The sequence below is a fragment of the Perca fluviatilis genome, chromosome 2, assembly GCF_010015445.1.
Source record: "Perca fluviatilis chromosome 2, GENO_Pfluv_1.0, whole genome shotgun sequence".
In the NCBI taxonomy this organism is placed as follows: domain Eukaryota; kingdom Metazoa; phylum Chordata; class Actinopteri; order Perciformes; family Percidae; genus Perca; species Perca fluviatilis.
Window position 1 is genome coordinate 15,885,419 of NC_053113.1, and position 26,374 is coordinate 15,911,792.

Consider the following 26,374-nt stretch of genomic DNA (forward strand, 5'->3'; position numbering starts at 1 on the left):
TGGGCCAATCTGGAATCTTCTCCTTATGAGGTCATAACAAGCAAGGTTACCTCCCCTTTCTCTGCTTTGCCCGCCCAGAAAATTTGGCCAACCCATGAGAGAGAGGCATCATTGCTTTCAAATGAGCAAAGTGGCAGTTGGTCAAGGCCACACCCTCACCCTCCACCTTGCCCGCCCTCTCTCCTCCTCAATAGCTACAGACACAGAATGACACATACTAAGGAAAGCTCATTGTGGGACTGGCTCTAGTGGCTGTAATTCTGCACCAAGGCTGAATTTTGGGAAAGAGACTTCAGATACAGTATTACGGGACCACTAAGGTCTATATAAAGCATCCAAAGAGCACCATGTCATGGGACCTTTATGGTGCAAAGCTCGAAGACAGATATGAATGCACATTTTGTTTCTGTTTTAAGGATAATGTATGTGAGTGTTTGCCTTTTCATTGTGAATTGTATATCAAAATTCCCTTTTATTTGTATAAGTATTGTATTAATACATACACCTTTAACGCCTAAAATACTTCACATATAAAATTGTAAAGTTAAAAAAACACATTAATTGAAAAACATAGCAGGCTCTCACATAAGTAATTTAGGAGAGGCAAACTTGTGGTATTTGGACAAGCAATTTTCTCCAGGAATGTTGTGTGGTGAAGTGGTTGAAAATGATGCATCTATTTGCCAAGAGCCCTCTCTGGATATTTACCATCATTAAAAAGTGCTACATAGGGATTTTTAAACAAGGCAGGGGCACAATGAGGTGTCTGCAGACTGAACAAACACACCGGAGAGCTGAGCTGCAGGAGTTACAACTGTACGTTGGTAAAGAGGTTGTATGTACAAACAGCAGATGTAACAGACCACAGTGGCGATTCTAGACCCTTTTTAGGGGCCTCAATTTTAGTGCTTCAAGTTAGAGTTTGCAAACGTGTCTGTTAGTAACAGAGGGCAAACAATTACAGGTTCAAAGAAACAGGTTTATAACAATATCCTGTGTGTCTGTCGCCGATGCTATGCACCTGTAACCCAGTCAAGGAAAGTTTTACTTCCTGTTTATTTATTGTTTACACCTCATTATCATTTCATTTGATTCTGGTAGTCTATAAAGGGACTTTCGTAGTTTTTTTATGTTCAATATTTTGCATTTATCTTATACTGTTGTAATAATACATACATATATTCATTGTTATCCAGTGAAATTACTGATTTAGCAGGGGGGTCAACACTTTTGCAATGCACTGTATCCGTGTCACATTCTCATGAGGGGCTGAGGTCAGATCCTAGAATCGCCCCTGACAGACCATCCAGTGAAACCAAAATGCACTCTAGAGCTGAAACCTTACACTGCCTCTGAGCACTGAGTGTGTGCATGTAACTGAGTGTCAGAACAGTCTGATGGTCAACTTTTTAAGCCACAACTGAAACAGATGAAGAGCTCTCCCTTAATATATTCACCAACCAAAGAAAGAAAGAAAACTTCAACTTAAAAACTTAAAATGTGTACCATGTAGTGCAGAGTGTGTTTCTGGACTGAAAACTTTTTTTCTCAGTAAAGCTATCTTGCCTTGCAAAGTAAAAATAAGGGAAATTAATGTTTCAAGTAACAAGATTTTCTTTTGAAACAGTGGTCCAAAATAGGGGTTTCATTGACTTTGCTTCAACTGATTAAGTCTCCTTAATATCTCTGTCAAGCTAACAATGCTAAGCGTTAGTTCTAAATTATTATAGTTTAATACATATTAATATTATTAATATAATATAGTTATAATTTGTTCAAATTATTACAACCCACATAGCCTTCTCTTAAAATACCGTACATTGTATAATTAATGTTGTCAGTCACAGTCCCTCTGCTGCCTAACTTCATTAAAAAGCTAACATTACTGTAAAGATGTTTAAAGGAACACGCCGACTTATTGTGAATTTAGCTTATTCACCGTGACCCCCAGAGTAAGACAAGTCGATACATACCCTTCTCATCTCCGTGCGTGCTGTAACGCTGTCTGACGGCTCCAGCATTAGCTTAGCCCAGCACAGATCCTGCAGGTAACTGGTTCCAACTAGCCTACTGCTCCGAATTGTGACAAAAGTGAAAAAAATAATGCCAACATGTAAACACCGTAAACAAACCGGGAACTATATTCTCAGACAGGCTTGCTGCGAACATATCACTCCGCCCAAGTACTATATTCTTCTGCCTGAGAATGTAGTTCCCGGTTTGTTTACGGTTAGAAGATGGCTGTGTCTCATGTTACGTTGTTTTTTGTACACGCTGTGACTCTACAAATCACAACATGTAAATTACAACATGTTGGAGTTATTTTGTCACTTATTCGGAGCAGTAGGATTACTGGAACCATTCACCTGCCTGTTCTGTGATGGGCTGATGCCGCTGGAGCCGTCAGACAGCTTTACAGCACGCACAGAGATGAGAAGGGTATGTATCGACTTGTCTAACTCTGGGGGTTACGGTGAATAAGCTAAATTCCCAATAAGTTGGCGTGTTCCTTTAAAGTTAGCAAACATTAGCTTCATCCACATCTATGCTGTCAAATCCAAAATGCTTCCCCACATTTTCGGTTTGCTGTCATGACTGTATGCTTAGCATGGCTTGCTAATTTTCTCTATTTTGAGTTAGCAAAAGAACCACAGCATATTGCAACTGTTGCACTTATACACTGTCAACTTTAAATTTCAACAGATCTTTACAGATTGAATATTGGATTTCTTTCCCACATTTTCAAGTCAAGTAACAGCTCTACTCTGGCAAGAGGGTGGCCTATTATATTTAAGGTCCAATGTGTAGGAATTTCTCCCATCTAGCGCTGAGATCATATATCGCAATCAACTCTCTCGCACCACGCAATTTAAAGTACGTATTACAGCTACAGTAGCCTTCACGCTTCAAAAAGCCGGTCTCTTGCTCGGTGAGGGCCAGGAAGCTACGATACCCATTAGCAGCATTAGCAGCACATTAGCACATCATGTGACAGCGAAAACGCGAAAGGCGGGGCAGTATGTCCTGTATGTCCCTTACCGGCTGACGTATTTCAAGATGGCGCATGAATATGGAGTGTCTACTCCAGTTCATGCGAATGCAAATGTAAAATTTCAAACCAAAAGGAATACTTGGAATTGATGATGGAGGTAAATATTCATGAAAAAGGACAAGTTTGTGAACGGGCAACACAGATTTTGATAATGAACAACTAAACACGTTACACACTGGACCTTTAAAGGTATCTTGCTACTGCCTATGATGTAGTGTAGGGTAGTGCAAATAGTGCCTCATTGATGTATGAGTAGAAGATAAATGCTTAACTGACTCTTCCTCTTTACCTGCAGCATGCAGTGAAAAGACGGCAGAACATATTTTCAGTTCAGTTGCGCTACTACACTCTGCAGTATTCTGGGAGTTGAAAAGGAAGCTTGTTTACTTATCAACTTTTGTGATTAATTAAAATGAGAGATGAATATGATATTTATATAAGATTAAAAAACAAAAACATTATGAGTACAGAAAAGAAGATTTCAGCTAGGTTGGATGTGTTGCTCAACACACAACTTCTCTGTTTACTTTAGTATATTGAAGCTTTCATTCATTGTGGATGATGAGGGAAAACAGTCACAACACTTTAAATGTCACCACATTGACAAAAAGAATAGTTTTGAAATGATTCTTATTTAGGGTGTCAGTAAGCTACTGGCAATACACAGTCTGTGAGCCTTGTTGCTAGGAGAAATGTAACTCCAATCTCTTCTATTGGCCAGAAAGAGCAGGATGTTCATCCAATAAAAGTCCCACAGCAGCCTGACAGTGATAGACACAACTACTGTGATGCCTTTGACTGTGGTTGAAGTGGACTGAAAGGTACCTGTTGGAAAGGGCAATAGTGAAATGTCAGCCGGAGGAGAAGAGAGGTTTAAGGTCTGTGTCTACGCACACACATGCATTTTTCATTATCATTAAAAAGACAAAGGGACCAAGTAATGTATGTCACTTATGTGTTCTTCTTGCATTTGTGTTGAATCCAGGGACAGCCATAGGCGGTGCCAGGGAGGGACCACCTCCCTGGCATTGGTGCTGTAGCTACCCCTAGGATTACCATAATACCCCCTTAGCATCCCAGAGAAATTGCTGTGATTTATTTATAAAAAAATATTTACGTGTAAATACTATAATTTATATTTGAAAAATGAATAATTAAATGAATAAAAGAAACCAATTATTTATAGACTAAAAAACATGAAGCAAACACAGGTGAACATATTCGGCCAATGGGCGCAGCACACATTCAACTTTTGACCTTACTTATACAGTAACATATTTACACAGAAGAAGAACATCACATTATTTGGTAGCGGTTAGGATTAGCAAATGGATCGTTTTTTACTCCCTAAACGTCACGGGTTGGAGACTTTATCAAAACCTGTAAATAAGACTAAGCGATATGGTGAACCTGTCACCAACCAGGACGAAGCCGCTGGATGGAGACAGAGAAGGGGAGGCCCAGACCGCGGTGGCGATTGCTTCTGAGGATGCTTAACGTTACACTGCTGTAAATGACATTAGACCAGGGGATCGCACAGTGGCTGAGGAGTCTTATAGGGGTCCATGCAAGAACTTTACTCTTATCTCTGTCTCATAGTAGAACATTACAGTGAACATGTGTTTTACAGTACTGTGAATAAATGGATCACCGAATCCAAAGTTATCCAGCGCACTGGACATGGGCTTATTTTTAGCGCAGAAAACTGTTTGAAACTGGTTCAGCCGTTATTTAGATACATTAAGTTACTACAGATTAGACTAGGCTACATTATTTTTTACCACAGGTGCAAGTATGAATACTGTGTAAGGATGCGTGCGTGTGTGTTTATGTGTGTGGTTGGCTGTGTGTGGTGTGTTTGGCCTGCTGTATTAGCCTACTCTTCTGCAAATATAAGCTACTGTATGAAAGCTGCAGTAATGACCCATGCTGACATTAGCACTGAGCTCAAAGCATTACTGTGCCTGGGTACAGACTCACAGAGCCACTAGTATGGCTGTAGACTCGCAGAGGCGATTCTAGGATTTTGTAAGTGGGGTGGCACAGGGGGGACCAATAATCAGTCAGGGGAGTAATGCAATTGAGTCAGGGGGGCCCTCGGGGGGCACTGAAAATCTGCTTAGAAATATAGGAAACATTGGATCGGATAGAACAACACAATGTAATTCTGCTAAATAAAAAACATCACATTCATTATTCATTTCACTTGTTTTTATTATTATATCTGAATATATACAATGTTGCTGCAAATAACTGGTGTAGCCCTCACTGGTCCTCTCAGGATGGTTCTTACCTGAGCTGGCAGATCCATGGCTATTTGTTAGGCCCTGACTGGTGGAAGGTTTGCCTGCACAGCTCTGCACAGCATCTGTCTGACTACTTGGTTTCTTCTTAAAGAAACCATCAATATCTTGCTGCTGTCAGTGACTTTTCCTTTTCATATCTTTATTCAATAAAAGTCTCTCTAAAAATAAATAGAGAACATTAAGTCACAAACGTACCAATTAACATTAAACAAAGCTACAATTCATTAAGTCACAAACTTACCTATTAACATTAAACAAAGCTACAATTCATAGCTCTGGTGTGATTAGGCACAATCATGTGAATACTGTGACTTCTGTACTTTCCTACCAATCATTTACTTACAAATCTGTCAGACATATGCTGGAGAGCATTCCTGCCGTATTACAGGTCAGGTGCTGCTCTTAGTTTCACTTAGAGCCATGGCAACAGAAACATATTATGACACTTATATCAACTATATAACAAACACCAGCTTTACTTAGAGACTGTAGAAAGCAATTATCCCTACAGCAGATATATATATATATATATATATATATATATACAGTATATGTTACCTAACAATAACTGTGGCAGAGGCAGAAGTGAGGCCACTGTGTTTGGATGTTGTGGACTTGCTGAAAGGGCAGCACTTGAGGATACACCATTGAGTCATTAAAATGAAAAGGGTCCACACCCTTTTGACCATGAATGTGCTAAGCAGAGTTTATAGCAATTTTACCCAGAGTCAGACATTTTCTCATCTAGTACTATCACATAAAGACCAGGCGTATAATTAAAGTTGATCATGTGAAGAGAAATAGGTTAGCTGGTAGCATAGCTGTATTTTAAGAATGGGATACTGGACCTTAAGATGTCGCCCATTCATTAAAGTTGCTCATCTAGCTTGTGCAGCCTTCTACAAATATGCATTATTGTCTTTTTCCTCGGTTTGACCTTCTCGTCCCATGGACTTTTAAGATTAAGAAGATGTCACACACATACAATACACATCTATTCTCTAGTAGTGAATCTTCATGGTTTAACAAGTCACAATACAAAGAGTCAAGAGTCTTACATACATCTCTTTTACAATGGCAGCCTATAAAAAAATAAATAAGTGCTTGTGCAACAGGGGATTTTAGTAGCAAGCCGTGGAGTGTATTCGGCTGTTTAAAAAAATTACTTGGTTGGGAATGGAGCAGCACTGTAATTAGTCAGAATTTCTCCAAAACTATTAAGAGATATTAGCCTTGGCATTAGCCATTAGAATTTAGAAGACCCCAAATGTTGTGGTAACAGTAACATTGTGCTTAAGAATTTGTCATGTTAGCAGAAACCTTTGCTTTGGCACAACTCTGACACTAGCCTCCTAATAGTAGGCATGCATAGAACGGGTGTTCTGGCATGCATAGAACATGTGGTGTCATGACATGGAGGAGTCAAATCTCAGCAGTAAATATTTGGATTTGTAGACAACAGTAGAAAACATTTGAAATTTTGAAACTCAATCCGAAGAGAAAAATGTGCTCTTTCATTCCTTAGATATATAATGTCAGTATAATGTGAAATAGTACCTCTATCTTGTGAGTTTATCTTAAAATAAAAGGTAAAGACATTAAAGAGGTTAAATAAAATAAAAATAACTAAATAAATGACTTGCTGTCTGCTCATCTCCAGCGGTTTATCCATGTTTCAATCCCCATCAAGCTCTAGAAACTCAAGTCTTCTAAATATTTCTGAAGGGCAGAAAGGCAAAGTGACAGATCCCTGAGGGGCTGCTGCTTGCCTCTGTCTGTGTCTGACAAGGTCAGAGCAGTGATTCCTCAAGCAGACAGGGCGAGTCTCAACTCAAAGCACCACCCCAACTGTGATACTGTCAAAGACATATATTATCAATATTAAAGGGCCCATATTATGCTCATTTTCAGGTTCATAATTGTATTTTGAGGTTGTACCAGAATAGGTTTACATGTTTTAATTTTCAAAAAACACCATATTTTTGTTGTACTGCACATTGCTGCAGCTCTTCTTTTCACCTTGTGTGTTCAGGTCTCTGTTTTAGCTACAGAGTGAGGCATCACACTTCTATCCCATCTCGGTTGGGAGTCACGCATGCGCAGTAGCTAGGTAAGGACTACTAGCTAGCTACTACTACTAGCTAGCTAGCGGCGCTAGCAGCAGCACAAATTCTTTTCCAAGTTTGTATGCGTGTGGAAGCACAAGAGACACAAAATAACACCCCAAATCCCAGAAAAAGTTGTTTTTTTTTTTCATAATATGGGCACTTTAAACAATACCAATGGCCTCTCACTACTACACTAAAATTATTAAAAACACATTAATACGTAGTAATATGAGTTGTATCCACACAACATGTGACCGTGACCCGGTCTCAAGAGTGAAAGTCGTGTGTTTTTTTGACCCATCCACCACCCCAACCTGGCTTCCTCCTTACACAAAATATGGCGCTTTATACTTTTTCACCTTGCTTTTTTGTTTGCTTTTGTGATAATTACTACAGTCACAAAAGGTCACCACCTAACAGGTAACGTAATTATGGGTTGTTATGAACTGCTCGATAATAGACCTATACGGTCATTTTTGGTACAGACATTCATGGTCCCAAGGTGATGTATCCTAATGATATTGTCGATCTGACTGACATCTGGCGCCATCAGCAGGTCATAATTTCAGCATTTCCAATTATTTGGTGTTGGAGCAAATACTTCCAAAAACATTCCCATCAGCCTCAGCTGCATAATAAGAAAATGACCATTCTGCTAGAGCATGTTAACATTGTGAGCACATTAGCATGCTAATATTAGCATTCAAAGCACTGCCTCACAGAGCCACTAGCATGGCTGTAGACTTGTCTCGGTGTAGTAGTATCTGCAACTTCATGTACGACAATACCTTGAAAGAGATTCTGAGTGCAAGTTGCTTTATTAAATAAAGGTTAGAATCTAGTAAATAGAGATACTGACATACACCCACATCACCACAACCTGTCTCTCAACTCTCATCTTCTTGCCAAGTAATTCCCCACTGGACATTCAGGAACACACCAGATCTGTTTAACACTGCAAAGCCTACATACTGTACAGTGTAAGTGTCATTGTGAGCAGGCAACGTTTTCAAATGGTACAGTAATGCTATTACACTTTCTGATTTCAGTAAATGATATGTATTGAGATTTGGTTAAATCATGTAATTAAATAAAAGGTTGATTAAGCATTAATTAAATACTTTTGGTACAATATGTGTCAACTGCAGCGGCAGTGCAAGAAGGAAACGAGATGAATGAGGACAGAAACATCAACATAAATATTCCCAAAGAAGTCCCATTCACCTTGTCTCACTTCATCATCAACGGAAATGTTCAGTTTAATGTGAATTAGGGGAGATAAAATGCATGCCCGGACCAGTGGCTTTTGCCAGAAATGTATTCGCTGCAAGCCTATGTCATGCAAGTTCAGTTTTGACATTTTCATATTCGTCTGGAAACTATTCACTGAGAATCAAGTGTACTGGCTAAAAATGTATGAGGTCAGCTGCCTTTGGGGTTAAGATATGACGACCAAAGGCAGAATCACCTGCAAAAAAATTTAGGCTGCGCCCATGGACGACCACCCTGCTCCTTCTCAAAGCAAAAGGCCTGTAAGTCTTGTCTGAAAGTTGCTGGCTGGCTTTGTGACAGTAAGTTGTATAATGAAAATTGATGAAATTTTAAAATAGACAAAATGTTCCAAATTCATGTTTTAAAGGAATATTTAAATATGTTGAAACTAAACATTTTGCAGTCACAACATTTGACTTTGCAGATACATTGAAAACATTTCCTCATCATGGTAATTAATGTATTTCAAGTTTCCTTGCATTGCTCTCCAAATGTATTTGCTGTTTCAAATTAGTAGTGTATAAACATATTTTTTTGGGTTGCTAAATTGTTATCCCAACTAATAGGAATGATGGCCGCAAGGATACAGATTTTTCTTTTCTTACTAAGTTTAGGATTTTTTAAGCATGTAGTATCAAAAAAGTGTGTCCATTGTATGTTGAAAAGTACAAAGATTCAGTTAGATCTTTCCTTGATATTCCTCTGTAATTTCTTACGAACACATCAGTGCAGAAAGAACATTTGGTTCACAATGTTTTAAGATTTTGAATGTTACAAAGAACAACTAGCTTCTAACAGATAGTTGTCGACAACTAGATTAGACAATTAGAAAAAGTTTGTAGATTTGCACACACACACACACACACACACACACACACACACACACACACACACACACACACACATACACAATAAATGTATACAGTTGCCAGATATGAAGAATGTGGTGGTAAAGTCCCATCACTGTTTTATGTTACACTGTAAGGAATTCATCGAGGTCTACCACTCCATAGGTTCTCCATATCAGCTGAATGTGGAAAAGAATGTGTCATGGCTGAGCCAGTGTAATCCTCCTTTACTATGATGATAATTGTCCTTTAGTGGAGCATGATGGTAGAGCACTGGTAGAACACTCTGAGGACTGTCAGGCTTTGACAGGGTGAGTACTCTGCTTTGTTCTTCTCTGCTCCGACTCGTCTCTGTTGTTCTTGTTTCTCTCTCAGAAGCTTCCACCTGTTCTTGACCTCTCACTGTCTGCTTCCAGTCTGTTGACCTTTGACCCTGGCCAATCAGAAACAGTCAGGAACCTCTTGACCACCTCTTGACCCGTGGAGTCAAGAGTAAGACGAGCGGTTTGTTGTTGTTGTGTGTGTGTGTGTGTGTGTGTGTGTGTGTGTGTGTGTGTGTGTGTGTGTGTGTGTGTGTGTGTAAATGCGTGTGCGTGCGTGCTGCAGGCATTAGAAAACACTCATAGGACAGCGTAAGCTGGTCAGAGGGTGCTCGCTAAATTAAAAATACACTGAGCTTGGTTTTCAGTTCAAATAAAATACAAATTCCTCAGCTGATTCTGGGTTACCCCAACAGTGACAGTGTTGACCACTCCATCAACTAGATGGATTGGAAAGGAGAGTTTGTACAGACATTCATGGTTCTCAGACAAAGTATCCTAATAACTTTGGTGATTCCCTGACTTATTTATCGAGGGCCATCATCAGGTCAAAATTATACGGTGTCTGTATCTGTATGTTAGCACACTGCTACAATATAAAAACACTGCAAACATTTGTTAGAAATATATATTAAGTATTGCCAGGTATTTAAAGGTATCAGAATGTCGGGTTTCAATCATTACAGATAAGTGGTTCTTCAGTTCATACGGTGTTGAATCTTTACTTGTTTTTATCATGTCTTTAGGGCAAACAGAGAAACTTCTTGTCACAGATTGCATATGTCTGAATTGTGAGTAATTTAAGACTGATTTTATCTTCTCAGAAAGCTTCATTTAAAAAATGTTAGGAGCATTAAGAGGTAAAACTAATCAGGTGCAGAGTTGAAACATTTGTCATAAATCCAAGTATTGGACAAATGGATGGAAAAGTCAGAGGATTACCAAAGTCAATATAATTCATCCTAGCAATATCCATACAGATTCACAATAATCCATCCAATAATTGTTAAAATATGGTGGACCCACCAACCAAAAGACAGACATCAATGCCATCCAGCAATGGTGCCAGCAAGTCAACCACATGTTTTGTATACTGTCAAAATTTATATGGACACAAATGTAGCCAAAAATATTAACTTTACTAACACGTATGCATAGTGACAGCCTCTGTTACACTGTATGTCTTTGTATTGATGCATAACATGCTATGACTCCAGACTAATTTACCAGAGTGATGCTATCACATCACACTCAGCTCCTCTTTAATACTGCCGGCCCCAGCTCTTCTCAAACACCTGGTGACCTTACACCTGTGTAACAACAGAGTGTAAACTGTAATTTCCCTTTGGGGGATTAATAAAGTATGTCCTCTTCTTCCTCTTCTTCATATTTGATATTGGCCTACAGATGTGATGATTCACAAATATAGTAAAGTCCATTTAATATTTTTCTGCTAGCTTGGGTCATTTATAGAAAATCTGAGCCTTAATTCTTCTAAACCATAAACACCGAGCTGCAGTAGTAGTAGTAAAATCCACCAGACAGACTGAACTGCATCTTCAATAAAACATCTGATATGACTGCTGCAGAGTCACTCCTGCCTCCTGGTGGCTGTCTCAGGCAAAGACACAGCTGTGTTCAGTCCGACTCGAGCTCAGTGAATGCTGTCGTCCAAATCGGATCCTTGTTCCTCTGCAACCTGAGGCCCATCTAAGGGGCCTAACTAGCTAAACGCAGCCCAGTTTCAGCTTCAACAATGTCCAGCAGTAACACAAGACACACCAATGACTTCCATTTTGACCAAACTGCCCTTCAAAGGAGTGAACCTTTTTTTAGGTCAGTTCATTTCATCCAATACTGTGCTCTGTGTGGGTGCCTTAGTGACATTTACTTCCTGACCAGGACAGGATAGGATTGTTTATCTACAGCGAATGACCTCCTCGTCCAAACTTCCACTCATCATCAGACAGCACTCAGTCTGCACACTGCCGGGCTGATAACGTGCTGCCCACAGCTATTCATAACAAAATGATATTCCGCAGGACACCTGCCAAAACGCTCTCTCTGATATATTCAAATGAAAGTTGATGATTCTAATTAAACCTAACATACATAACTTTTAAACTTAAGCCAGCATCCCCAATTAACGTCTATATTAAAGGGATACTCAGCCTGAATATTTCCATTTCATGCTGCTTTATACATTTTATTTCACTACATTTTAGTGGCTACTATTTTACGTTTTACTCCACAGCTGTAGTTTCCAGTTACTTTACAGATTAAACATTTTCATAAAAATCACATTATGCATAATATATTATATAAAATGTGAAGCATTGCTAAGGTGAAAATGCCCAACAAATTGCCATTGCTGTTGCTTCATATCACCTGCCTTTCAAAAGTCCAGTCTGAAGACCTTGAGGCTCAAAAGTCTTCTTCCTCCTTTGAAAACAAAAGGTTATCCTCAGTTCAGCCCAGGGGGAACAGCTCATCTTTAGAGATGTCCTAAGTTAAAATGAGAAAGGCTATATATGTACACATATATATAACAAGAAATGTGCTACTCGGTCTGTAAAGGACTCAGGTCGTCTTGGTCGACAGTTCAACAGTACACACTCAGCCAACCAGAGGTCCGACTAAGAAATTCATCTATCCCAAGTGATAAGCCCGTCAAATGTAAATGTTTTGGAAAGGCGTCTAATACTGTAAGAGAGTATCTTCAATGATGGCATGAATACAGACAAGTCTTTGTTCTAAAACAGAGCCTGACCTGGAAACTTACTTTCGAGAGCCAGGAACTGACTAGGGGTGTAACGATAGATCGATCTGGATCAATACATCGCTTCAATCCTCAACGATCCAATATCATCGATAAAGTGAAAATATTGATACTACTAAAAAAAAGAAGAAAATAAATTGTGGCCACTATGTGTATGCTAATTTGTGGCCAGAATATACTAAGTTGTGCCCACTAAAAACTAATTTGTTTACAAAAAATATTATTTTTGTAAACGACGTAGCCTAACTATAATGTAGGCATGTTCTGGCTATTTTTGGCCTACTTCGCAGTAAGCACATCGCCTCGACGTATGCATTTTGGCGATGTAATCAAATCAAATCAAAAGAGATTAAATTATATTAAATGATAGACATTTTAGTGCTCTTAGCACAAGTTGTCTGAGAAAATCTTCAGCTTCCTCATGTGGGACAGTCTATGATAAAAGGCCCAATCACATTAAACCAATCACAATCGTCTTGGGTGGTGCCAAGCGCCGGACGGAGCCGCTGCAAAAAAAGTTGTGTGAGAGAAAACTCAGATTGGACAGATTGTCTCAATTTACCCATGCAAAAATACATGCATCCGGCGGATTTTCCTGTGGCACCGGAGCAATCCCGGAAGTGGAACGTCAAGGATAAAGACTAGGCTAACCCTAACCCAGGTCATCAGTTACCGGTCTTTGTCGCTCATAACGCCATTCCTGAACTCAAGTCCCAGGGCCGTCCTCCATTGAGGATAAATCTCCATGGGAGAATTCAAGGCCATATATGGTGCCTTTCTCCTTTTGTTCCTTCCTTTTTCCACCTGAATCTGTGATGTGTGCATCCTTCCAGTCCATTGCTTTGCGAGTTATCCTCACAAGCATCAGCAAACTGATAGTGTTAAGCAGATGTCACAGTTCCAAAGTTTGTTCTTTAATCTTGAAGTTGTTTACCTTATGCAGATCCTGAATAGAATTCATCCATTCCTTTACAATGCAGTATGGTACCGTATCATCCCGACACACTGTGTCCATTCTGCTTGGCCTCCATCTCAGCAGTCATGTTTCCAGCCTACTGCATGGCTCTACGAAGGGCCAACACAAAGTCATCGTCAGTTATCGGTCCTTCCTGTTCCTGACCTCAAGTCCAAGCCCATCCTCCAGTGGGCTACAGGCTTCCTCCCTTTGTTCCTTCCTTTTTTTCACCTATTTTCACCCATGATGTCCAGTGTTGAGCAGATGTCATGGTTCCCAAGTTTGTTCTTTGCAATAAGTCTTACAGCTCATGCAGATCCTGAATAAATTTCAGCTCAGCTGTCACGTTGCCGGCCTCTTGTCTGGCTTTCCAAAAGGTCCAACCCACAGCCAGGTGATAAGTTGGTCAATGAATTTTGCACTGGACAGGAAGGACTCACTAATCATGATTAAGGTGGATGAGGAAGAAAAAAAGGGAGTAAGGCAGCATAAATAGCCTCTAATTCTCCCACAGAGAGGGGACCACACTGAAAGATGGCACAGGGACTTTCAGTCAAGAACGGCAAGGGACAGGGGACTTCCCGTTCCTGACCTCAAGTCCCTGTGAAATCCTCAAGTCAACACATTATGTACATTCTGCTCCGCCTACAGCTCATGGCTGTCTAAAGGTCCAACACAAAGCCAGGTCATCAGTTACCGGTCCTTGCTCTTCCTGACCTCAAGTCCAAGGTACGTTCTCCAGTTGGGTCCCATCTCCGTGGGAGAATTAGAGGCTATATATATGCTGGGCGAAGAAGAAGACTCCTGTTCCTGAAATTTGGATTTTGAATACGTGTGGTCCTCCATGTTTCCTTCTTCAAACTTGCTCGGGCTGGGAAGCTACAATACCCATTAGCAGCATCAGCAGCACCTGTGAGTTTATCATGTGACAGCGAAACCGCGAAAGGCGGAGCAGTAAGTCCTTTACCGGCTAACGTATTTCAAGATGGCGCATGAATATGGAGCGTATACCCCAGTTCATGCAAATGCAAATTTCAAGCCGATAGGAATACTTGGAATTGATGGTGGTAGTAAATATTCATGAAAAAGGACAAGTTTGTGAATGGGCAACAGAGATTTAGATAATACAATCCAATCCAATCCACCTTTATTTATAAAGCACTTTAAAAACAACATGGGTGACCAAAGTGCTGAACACAATCTAAAATAAGCAATAACATATAGTAGTGGCACAATAGAACAATAAAATAATAATACAAAAAATTCAAAAAAGAAAAACAACCTCAAAAATCATCCCTCAAACTGAGTTAAAAGCCAAAGAAAATAAATGAGTTTTAAGACGAGATTTAAAAACGGGAAGAGACTCGGTCAATCTGATGTGCAAAGGCAGTTCATTCCAGAGTCTCGGAGCTGCCACCGCAAACGCACGATCACCCCTGGATTTATGTTTGGTCTTACGTAATGAACAACTAAACACGTTACACACTGGACCTTTAAGATGTGAAGTATGTTACTTTTGTTGAAGGAAGAGACTTGATTTGTTGGCACAATTTAAAAACATATTTACTTAAATGCTGTTAATTTAGGTTTCTTAGGCGTTTTCACGGTGTAATGAAACCTTTTCCATCCTTTTTCTCATTCTGGTTTAACCCAGTTCATCATGGCATCTTTAAAGGGGTGATAGAATGCAAAACCGATTTTACCCTGTCATAGTTGAATAACGACAGTTCGGTGGGTAAATAAGACATACATAGAAGCTCAAAATCCCATTGACACCCCTTTGCTATAAAAATCTCATATTTTGAAACTGCCGCTGAAAACGGGCGAATCTCAACAAAGCTGGAAGTTGACGTTAACCTCCCAAGACCTGTACCTTTGTCACACCCATGGGTGTATTAAGAGAACGGTCACGCCCCAACATTTACATAGGCTACACAACTGACCTGAGATCAGGTAGTCTTCTGAATCTAGCTAGGTCACGCAGATCTTTGCTATTCCATTACAAAATTCACTTCTGAAATCTTTTTATGCGAGAAATCAACTATGTAAAGCTCAAATATGGGCCGTTTTACGAAAATGGATGGCTAATTGCAAATTTTGTCCGACTGTGTGTCAGAGTTCAGCGGCCGGTGCTGCCTGGGTTGCTGCCTCGCCGCCTGGCCTGCTTTCCTTCACAGACCCCGGCCTGCTGTGAGCTTGATTGAGCTCCGTTACGGCTGGCAGCCCACAGCACTCCATACCTGCGCAAAGTCATCGTCTCTTGGGCTAATGGACTACCAAATGCCGCTGCTCTGACAGAGCTCCAGGGCCTGCAACTCCTCTCTTCCTGCTAGCTAAATGCCCGGTGTATGTGAGTGAGAGCGCGGTCAGCGAGCTTGTTACACCAGCATTCTCTTACCACAGGTTCCAGTTAATCTTTTAATGTGTGTAATTATAATGTGTTGAGTTATTTAAACAAACGATTGGGGAAATAAACGCCGCTTGTCCGTGAGTCTCATTGATAGAGCCTGCGGCTAACTATCCGTTATTTGTAGCTAGCACATAGCTAGGATTGAAGGGACAGTCGCAGCTAACGAAACCCCTAATCTTCACAAATATTCATTAACTTGAAATCGCACACCGTTGTTAGCTTTATAAGACATTTAGGTAGATGTTGTATAAGTGGCGTGACGAAATTCAAACTGTAAATACAGCTACTCTAGTCACGCCGGCAGCTGGCAGCCAGCCAAGACTAACTGGAACTGTGGTAAGAGATTGCTGGTGTAACAAGCTCGCTGACCGCGCTCTCACTGTCACACACGGCCCATTTAGCTAGCAGTAAGAGGGGAGTTGCAGGCCCTGGAGCTCTGTCAGAGCAGCGGCGTTTGGTTGTCCATTGGCCCAAAAAACTGTGACTTTGCGCGGGTATGGAGTGCTGTGGGCTTCCAGTCGTGACAGAGCTCTATCTACCTCACAGCAAGCCGGGGTCTGTGAAGGAAGGCAGGCCGGGCGGCGAGGCAGCAGCACAGGCAGCACCGGCCGCTGAACTCCAACACACAGTCTTACCAAATTTGCAATTAACCATACATTTTCGTAAAACGGTCCATATTTGAATTTTATATAGTTGATTTCTCGCTTAAAAAAGTCTCAGAAGTGAATTTAATAACGAAATAGCCCGACAAACAATGTATAACTTTGCAGTGTCTGAAATATGAGACCTGCTGTTGAGTCTCCCACGTGTTTCTTTGTAGTTTGCTCAAACCAATCTATCATTCTAAATATTCATACCATATTTGGAAGAAAAGCTCTTGTTCCAAATAGAACCATATTCACAGGGTAGTTAAGGGCCTAATAAAATAGCATTCAGGCAATTTTCAGCCCAACCAATGTTACATACCCCATTAGGAGACCTTAAGGAACAGTGTAAAATACCCTATATAATCATTCTATCACCCCTTTAACCCACCTGAGGGAGCTGAGAGAAGGGCCAAAAAATAAACACGATAGCAAAGAGCCCCACAACACTTACAAGTCCACACTACAACAGCAACAGTGACTTCCAGATCTAATTACGCAACGATGCAGTTTTCATAGTTTTTTTTTCTGACCTAGATTGATTCAGTGGGAAACCTGACAGTCTTTGTTATCCACAATCCTTTTTAGGTCTGGTTGTACTCGGTTGTGGCCACTCGAACAATCGCTTTCACATGTTTTGACTTAACGTGTTTCAGTGTAGAAAATGCTGATTCACAGACGTAAGTTGCTGCATACAAAGACATTGGCTTGAGTGCAGTCTGTTAAACATTGAGATATCTGTCTGTGGGCACTGTTTTTCAGAAATCTTCGGTTTCCTTCTCTCAACACAGATTTCAGTCATCCTCAGAAAGTTCAATCATCTCCAACTAGGACATTGCATTTGTCACTAAAGGGGCTTTCAAAAAATCTGATTCAGCAGTGAAAGGGTTAATGAGGAAGGTGCCTGTGGCCGCTTTTTGTCCTCAGGTTGCGTAATCTGTCTGTCATAATTTGCTGCATTCTTTTTTGTTTTAAAATTATTGGTAAATTTATTGACAGGTTTAACTCAACTTTGTCATGACAAATAAATGAGTAGTAGGTTCTCAGAATGTCAGTTTTGGTCGGGGGAAGAAGTCAAATAAGTGGCTAAAATTGACCAAGTCACAGTAAGATTTCAAACTGTCAGGATTGTGATAAAGTCAATTCCAGAGCCAGGTTATATTTTATTTGGATATAGATTTTTAAACAACAGTAAGGCTGTAACTAAGGATCTTATTATCAATTATTAATCTCTTGTATTTTAGATGTATTCATCTGTATGCATTATTTAGTTTATATAATGTCGGTAAGGGGACTAATTAGAGTTTTTGAAAGTCACAACGATGTAGACGGAGGTGTAGCCTATCTAATGTATATAGTTAATGACATTGTCAGAGGTGCCATTTCACCCGCGCAAAACAAAACAGCCAATCCGAGCTCAAGCTGCTTTGTGCGTTGGACTTCAAATAATAATAAGTAAATAAAAAATAATTTATAATAATAATAATAAATAATAATAAGTTATATTGCAACACAAAATACATAAGACATAAGACGCTTTATTGTCATTGCACCACTGTCTGATAGTATTACAATGAAATTAAATTGGTACTCCCTGAGAATTAAAAAAACACCAAAAATCACAACAAACAATAAAAATGTAAAAAAATAAAAATAAAAAATTGATTTTTAAAAAGTCAGTTAAATAAGACCAAGAAGTGACAAAGTCCCAGCAGTAGATAATGCACATAACAGTTAACAGATTGTATTGCTCATTCCTGATAAGTTAGCAGCCTAAGTAATAAATGGATCAATAAATAAATCATTTTGATGACTTGTGACATGAGACTAGGAACCATTGAACAGTTTTACTGCTTGGGGGAAGAAACTGTTTAGTAGTTCAGGCTTGTATATCATACCTGCAAACTCAGAAGGGCTGACAAAGGTGACACATCTCGTCTCGGCCCCCTCCCTCCCCAAAAAATAAGAATCTCCTGCCAGATGGTAGGCACCTGTAGAGGTGGTGAGCAGGGTGGGTCGGGTCACAGGTGATGTTAGTGGCCCTGCTTTGGCATCGGCCCTCAAAGATGGCGCTGACTGCTGGTAACATTAGTTGAGCTGTGACACAATAAGTCAGTTTGTTTTCCACACAAAAGGGAAAGTATATATAAATGTTAAAGCATGAAACCAGTGAATTGTAAGATGGGATATAAAAAGAGTAACAAAAGTCACAAGTGACTCGTGAAACATATTTATAATACCATTTTAATATTCAATTATTAATTAGTTACTACTGCCTTACTATGTCTTTTTTTTTTAAAGGAGCAGTGTGTAGAATTTAGTGAAATCTAGCAGTGAGGTTGCAGATTGCAACATTGAAAACATAATTATGAATATTATATTACATTCCAATAGTTCCCGATAAATCCCACCCACTGGTCCTATAAAGACAGAAATGGAAATTGAGAATTTTATATTTTTTTCTTTTTACTTTGATTTACTTAAGGACTGTATACTGTCTGTGGATTTACTTGATTTGGTTATTATGCCTTTAAGTTGTATTTATTTATAATATTTGATTATAGTTAAATTAAAACCTCTATAATCACTCTGGAGACACATTTCAGGCTCCATACCAGGGTCATTCATAAAACAGTTCAATCTTCATGCCTAGCTGAACAAGTGGGAGGCACAGGCATGCCATCTGTACACTGTATGTTAGTGTTCATGCTCCTTGCACTTTCATCAAATACAGAATAACAACATATATACAGAATAAAAGAAAGGGACGACAGAGTTTGATTTTCAGCAAGTTTATTCCAGTATAAGTGGTTTTAAAACACCTCACTGTTTTTTCCAAACATCTCATTGTTCTTGCAACCTCCGAGATAAGCAAGCAAGACATTAATATCTTCAAACATGGCCAACAAGTCCAACATGATCAAACTCTGTGGCAAACAACATTTTTTAAGCAAACTATTTGACAAGAGTCAACATTAAGACAAGTGGGGAGCAAACAGTCACATAATAACCAATAATCATACTTTGTACATGTGTAAAACCTGACTAAGAAGAGACTAAGTGGCTGGCTTACAGCAGCCGACGCAGAAAGGAGCAGTGATCTGACAAAAATTAACCAAATGCCCTAACAGTAACCTCCTCCTCTTCAGCCTCCTTAGCCTCAAATCGTGTGCATTTGTGTGTGTGTTTGACTGTGTGTATGCATGCGTGTGTGCACTTGTGTTCTATCATACAAATAGTATATCACATACAAACCCAATGTGTTCTAATAAGGCATTATGTGGCAGAAAATCAGAAAACAGAAACTCCACAGAGCAAAAAACATCATTAATGCCAGAAAATCTGTTTTTTAAGGCCAAGAAAACAAAACAAAGTCATAAACAGAGTGCAGAGCTGCGTGAAATCAAGCTGAAGTATTGAGGAAACAGACACCGTTTAATGAGCTTGGGAACAATAAGATGATGAGAAAATATGATGCAGGAAATATCTAGGCTCTTCCTGACAAAAATGGTTTGTTGCTCTGGGTTTTGTGAATTGGGTTTGGGTTGTAACAAATTTGTAAGATTTGTCTGCAGAAGCCACTCTACAGAGTAACAACACAAAGTATGTTGTCCACAGTGATGAATGGGTTACAAATTCACTGTAGCAAGGGTGAAACCAGAGTGTGTGCATTAACTTCACAGGCGGTGATAGTAGCATAATGAGCTGGGACAGTACCTTTAAAAGTACAGGTATAAAATACATTCATGAAGACATCTTTACAAACAAAACAAGAAAAAGATCAATAGAAAGCAGAACACCATCAGTTCAAATGGCTCAAGCCGAGAGGCAAAACACAAATATCAGTTAATGGACTACAGTATAGGGTCAGGTGAGGGGGGGGGCAGGAGCAGAACAAAGATGATTCCTTAAAATGTTTTTTGTGTTGATACATTTACGTGCAACAGTTTGATTCTCTATATACAACTGGTACTACTTACTGGTACTTATAAAGGGACCATCCAAATTACAACAAATGCATGTTTTGTCACATTCCCCTAGTAGTGTCTAGCCTGACCAGGTTTTGAGATCTGGCTCACAGCCTTCACACCAACACAATACATGTGAGTTAAAATGTATTTTGTGATGCTCACAGCATAAAACAATTACATTTAAATATTCAACAGAAAATTTTTTTTTTTTTTCAGAAAAAGTGTCCTTGTTAGGGCCCAGTCACATAAACATCCGTAAAGGCTAATTTTTGGACCAAAATCTATTAATTTGAATATAATCACAGCAATCCGTGGATTCGCTAAAAATGACATTCAGAGTACTTGCTTTTATAATTCATTTAGGATTGTAAACAAAATATCTTTGCGTTTTGGACCGTTTGTCGGATATAACAAGTGCACTGTGGATAATTAAGACAAAATGATTGGACAAGAAAATAAAAAAACATTTTGTTTTAGTATTTGTTATATAACTGCATTTTGATGACATAAAACGTAATTTAAATGATAAGCACTTTTGTATTGTTGTTAAAACAATTTGCTAATAAAAGTTTATTTTTTTTAAAAGAGAGAGAGAGAACAGAGAGATGCAGAGCTTACTTTCAGCCTGGTTAGTGACCAAGCTAACTATCATGCTACTAGCTAGCTGGCATACCTTTTAAAATGTACTCATGGCCCTGGATGGTTGGCTCCTGTGGCTGGCTCGTGCTAGCACATGACCAGCTAGCTAGCATAACACTGGTTAGCTTCCCAGCCACAGAAACTTCCCAACTAGCCCCACAAGTAGTCAACAAACGTCTAGTCCCACCTATTTCGCAATAATATGCTAATTAATTGCCACTTTCTGTTGTGACCAGGTGCTTACTCTGGATAAACCACAGTGTAAACAGTTTTTAGAGGTGCTAGTCTCTAATCAGAAAGTAGTAGTAGTAGTCGTCCGGTGAAAATTGATACTGAGTAGCAAACAAACTGTTTCTGGAAAGACGTGTTGCTGTTGAAATCTCAGACATATCTAAAAACTTGGAGAAAAAATAACCAAGGCAGTCATTTGCATAATGGTTTAACTTATCGTTTTCTATATCCTTTTAAATGAGTTTTTTTTTTTTTTTTTTTACTGTGTATTTATGTTTTTCTTTTCTTTTTTGGTCTTAGTGTTGTACTCATGTGCCCTGCGTTTGATGTGTGCTAAATGTATGGCTGCATAACTGGGGGCAAAAAAAGGTTAATGATTGAAACAAAACTATCTGCATTACTAGATACTACTAACAGGTGAGTTAAAACATGTTTTCTTTTGTTTGAATCGACCCTTTAATTGTTTTTCGAAACCAGATGGTGAGCCTGAACCTGACTCTTCATCACAACTGACAATAATCTGTGTCTGCCAGTCATTCCACCCACAACTCCTCTTCATCAAAGCTTTCTGTACCTATTCAACAGTAGATTGACAGTGCTGCCTAAGCCATGGTGGTGATGGTGGTGCTGCGCTGGTGTCCTCTCCGACACAGTTCCCTGAGAACCCACTTCCTCTACGACTACAGCTATGGCAAAATGCTGGGGAAGATAATATGTGGTCCGAAACGATAAAAAAAAAAAAACACATTTTACAGAATGATATGGTGCAGCATTACAAGGAAAGGACATAATAAAAGCCAATATTTACAAATAGGTCTGATGATGTCGACAATGCTGTGAGGGATTCTTCTCCCCCACCCCCTAGGAATATTCTCGTGTCATGGTTCATGTGTTGCCTCTCCGTACAGACATACAACAGTGTGCTGGTGGTGGAAAATAAAGGTGTATCTATCTAATCCAATATATTTTGTTAATGCATTTACAATAATCAGCGGTTTTCCAAACTGTTGATCATTCAAATAGACAAACGATTCAGATTCTGTAAGTGATGAAACATGATCCACAGTTAGCTCTTCCAACTGCCTCACACTGGGCACCAATGTTACATATACTGCTATTGTACACACTGTACTTTTACCAAAATATGTAACCATCACTGCTCCAATATTTTCCATTTGTACATATTGTATACAGCATTTGTCTATATATATCTGTATGTTTTTCCTATGTGTCTTTTTGCATTCTATACCCCAGTCTCTGGATGCTTGTTTTGGCTTTAAGCAATGAACCACTCCTATGGATAGTGAGTTTGCATTACAAATAGGGTCTCTCTTTCCCTGGCGTGCTCGACAAACTCAAATCCTTCACAGTTTGCTTCAGTGTCCACCTCTTTCTCACAGTCCTTTTTTGACCCCATATATATATATATTTAATATTATAAAAAATAAGTTATTGCGCATCCAAAAAAAGTGCATTGTATATTTGAAAAATATCTCTTTCTCTCTTTACACTTTTCCAATTTTCTTCATGTTTCCTGCTAATCGGGGTGGCTATCATCAACGTATTTGGGATGGCGAAGTTTCCGCCTGTTTCACCTTCACTCCATCGTACCTCGCCACTGATGGGGAGTGATGGGGAATAAAGAAGAAAAGGGGAGAAGGGAAGAGAGAAATAGGTAATGGAGGGACGTCTTGCTACGCGATGACCATGGGAACGTCGTCTGAGAAGCCACTGATCATGGGAGCATCTTCATCATCATCACCTTGAGAGGGAAGGAAAAGAAGAGAGAGGGATGTTAAGGAAAATGTCTTTCCTGTAGGAGTCAATATTTTTTTTTATATTAATAATGGATCACAGTGACTATGTTCATCGTAAAAAGCGGTCACTTAGTGTAGTGACAAACCCCATATTAGCCAATGTTTTTTTTAGCACAAAAAAACTCTAATAAACAAAGTTAGCTACTACGTAACTTGTGAACATAGTGAAGCAGCTAACAGCTAACAACTAGCATGGTTGGGGGAAACCAAAGCAGAATCTGCTCTCAATTGATCTTCCTCAACGACCGGATGTGTGTCTCAGTGAACTGAAATAGAATTGCAAGAACTGAATTTGAATGGTGAGAACTGAATGTAGAATTATATAGAGAGTTGAAGTGAGGATATAATACAGTTTTCAGAGCAACTGAATTCAATTGCATAATATTACAGTTTCAAGTTTATTGGAATTCAGTTCCAAACTAATAAATTCAATTTCAAATGTTAAACAATACAAATTCCAATTGAGTTTTCTAATGCTATAATTTCTGCCCATACATGTGACTCCTCACAATTCACATGGAGCATGAAGGTGCCTTTTCCATCCGTCAGTGACAAGTAGTTTTTTTCTTTTTTTTTTTTTTTATTCTCCCTCAGAATCCCCACCTTCAACATTTTACAACCAATCTGACCAACCACTGGGAGTTCCGCTGCAGGCTCACACTCATCAGTCTTGTAAATTGCACTCCTTGAAGTGCCCAGTCAAGTTAAAAGTACCACAGTCAGATCTCTGAGTGTCTGCTGTCCAGCGCCTGGATGGCCCAAAGGCTGACACGGCTACCAAGATATTTTGATTGTCTCACCCAGTTCATCCCCTGAGGAGAAGATGGCAGAGCCCAGACGGGAGTTGTAATGGGAGTTTGCGAAGGCAGTAAAATTGTTTTGCAGTCGGCGGTGTCTGATGTAGAGCGCCACCAAGCCGCCGCACACCCCCAGCAGCAACAGGAAGAGGACCGGGACCACCACCGCCGCCATGTCTCCTGAGTGGCCCTCACCGCGGGAGGCATCACTGGCTCCTGGACAGGTGGAAAAGTAAGATTATAACTCACTGCACTTATTTTTTCCTCCAAATCTGCTGATTTTTGCTAGAGCTCACGTTTCAAAGTAAGTATGTGTGTGTGTGTGTGTGTGTGTGTGTGTGTGTGTGTGTGTGTGTGTGTGTGTGTGTGTGTGTGTGTGTGTGTGTGTGTGTTCTCCTACCGGCTGTCATCTGGTTATAGAGCAGTTGTGCAGGTTCCCCACACAGCTGACCGCCGAGCAGGCAGCGGGCCTGCACCGAAAAAGTGTAGTTGTGCCCCAACAGCAGGGTGCTGATGCGGAAATAGTTCTCTGTGGTGTTTCCCAGGTAGGACGTCTGGTTGGTCACACTGTCATACACATGCACTTCATAACCCTGTAAACATCATATAAAGGTTAATGGAAGATATTATGAGCAAAGAACCACACAACTTAAAAGAATTACAAATTATGCTCATTTTGGACTGCTATTAGACTATATTCACTGGCTTAGAATATAATTATTCCCTAGAAGTATACAATTAAATATTTGTACAGTGGTAGATACTCATATCAAACCCTCTATGCAAAGTTAGTGTGTGGAAAAGAGAGTTAGAACACAAGCAGGGTGGAAGAAAAAGATACACTGTTTAAAACCCAAGACATTGGTCACTGGTGTCTCACCCTGCTCTCATTGAAGCCCTTCTCTCTGACAGCCAGACTCTTCCAGAAGAGGAACACATGATCTTTCTCTGTCAAGATTTTCAGGGCTTCAGGAGCTGGGAGAGGAACTGCAGCAGAGGGAGAATGCTTCTTTAAGCAATGCATTTCTTTGTACTGAAAGACATGAGACTGAACCAAAGTTACAAATACATACAGTACCATGGAATGTGTTTCACAAAATCATAATCAGTTTTGCACATACAGATCGCAATTTAAAAGTAACCAACCATAATCATGTATGTATTTGCACATAGTGAAACAGATGTTGTAATTGGGGTGCAATGAACGATATTGTTTTTCATTCTCTGTTGATTGACCAATCAATTGACGGTTCGCTTAAGCCCTCCTCGGAACAACGACTGTAACTAGGCACGGCACACCTGTCAAGCTTCAAATTTAACCACATAGTGAAGAGGTGTGGCGCAGTAAGAGCAATAAATGGTATCTCAAGATTTTGGAGGGTGATGTCTTTTTTTTTTATTGTCCTTCCAAAACCAGAAACACAGCAATTGGCTGTTTGGGAGCGACAATGATACCAATTATATCAGAGTGTAGGCTTAAGTTAGCAGCTCCACCCTGCTCTTTATTGGATTGAGGAAACTATACTTGAGCAGAGTCAGCCAAACTCGTTAAAAGGAGATAGCAATATATTGGTTAGTCCTCATTCTCAAATGCTTTTCTCTCCTAAAAGAGGAAAATATTATTTGATACAAAATAATACAGCAAAAGTGTAACCTCTTCGTTGCTTGTCCAAAAACAATTCTAGAGTAAGCTATGCACCCAAATGGGGCCATGTTAGAATGAAAGAACATTTTTATTTTTATGTAAATTACATTTTTATTTATAATACTGTACTATCATACTAGAGCTAACTAGCTCTAAACTGCAATACAAGGACAATGCTGCTCATTTAATATGTATTCTATATGGATCATTACCTGGTGACGATGCTGACTTTGGACTCTTTTAGCACAAAACCATATGTAGCCATCAAGTGCATATTTAAAAATCTCTTTATGTGGCTTTCATATGCAGTGATAGAATGTAAAGATTGACAGCCAGAGGACAACAACAAAGGGGGGCAGTAACAAAGGGGGGCAGGACTTCGCAAAAGGTGAATTAATCAACTTATATTCCATCTCTGCTGCCTGCCTCCATGTTCTGTCTTGTATGTGCTTTCAATGTGGCCTCTGTGACTATTCTCCTTTCCCTTATCTCCTTTGTATTGCATCTGTGCTTGCTTGTGTGTGCTTGCTTGTCTGTGGGCCACTTGTTTGTATGTCTTAATCCCCTTTGCTTCGGCCTG

The 26,374-nt window shown here is 39.6% G+C and overlaps 1 protein-coding gene across 1 annotated transcript in view; it reads right to left on the reverse strand.

Annotated features, from left to right (window-relative positions):
• Positions 1–19,470: 19,470 nt before the first annotated feature.
• The window catches only part of sorl1 (sortilin-related receptor, L(DLR class) A repeats containing), a 103,177-nt gene continuing 96,273 nt past the window's right edge, over positions 19,471–26,374 (reverse strand). The window contains 4 exon segments of the mRNA XM_039784500.1: positions 19,471–23,297; positions 24,153–24,365; positions 24,550–24,742; positions 25,030–25,136. Coding sequence (XP_039640434.1) covers positions 23,230–23,297; positions 24,153–24,365; positions 24,550–24,742; positions 25,030–25,136 — 581 coding nt within the window. The 3' untranslated portion in view covers positions 19,471–23,229.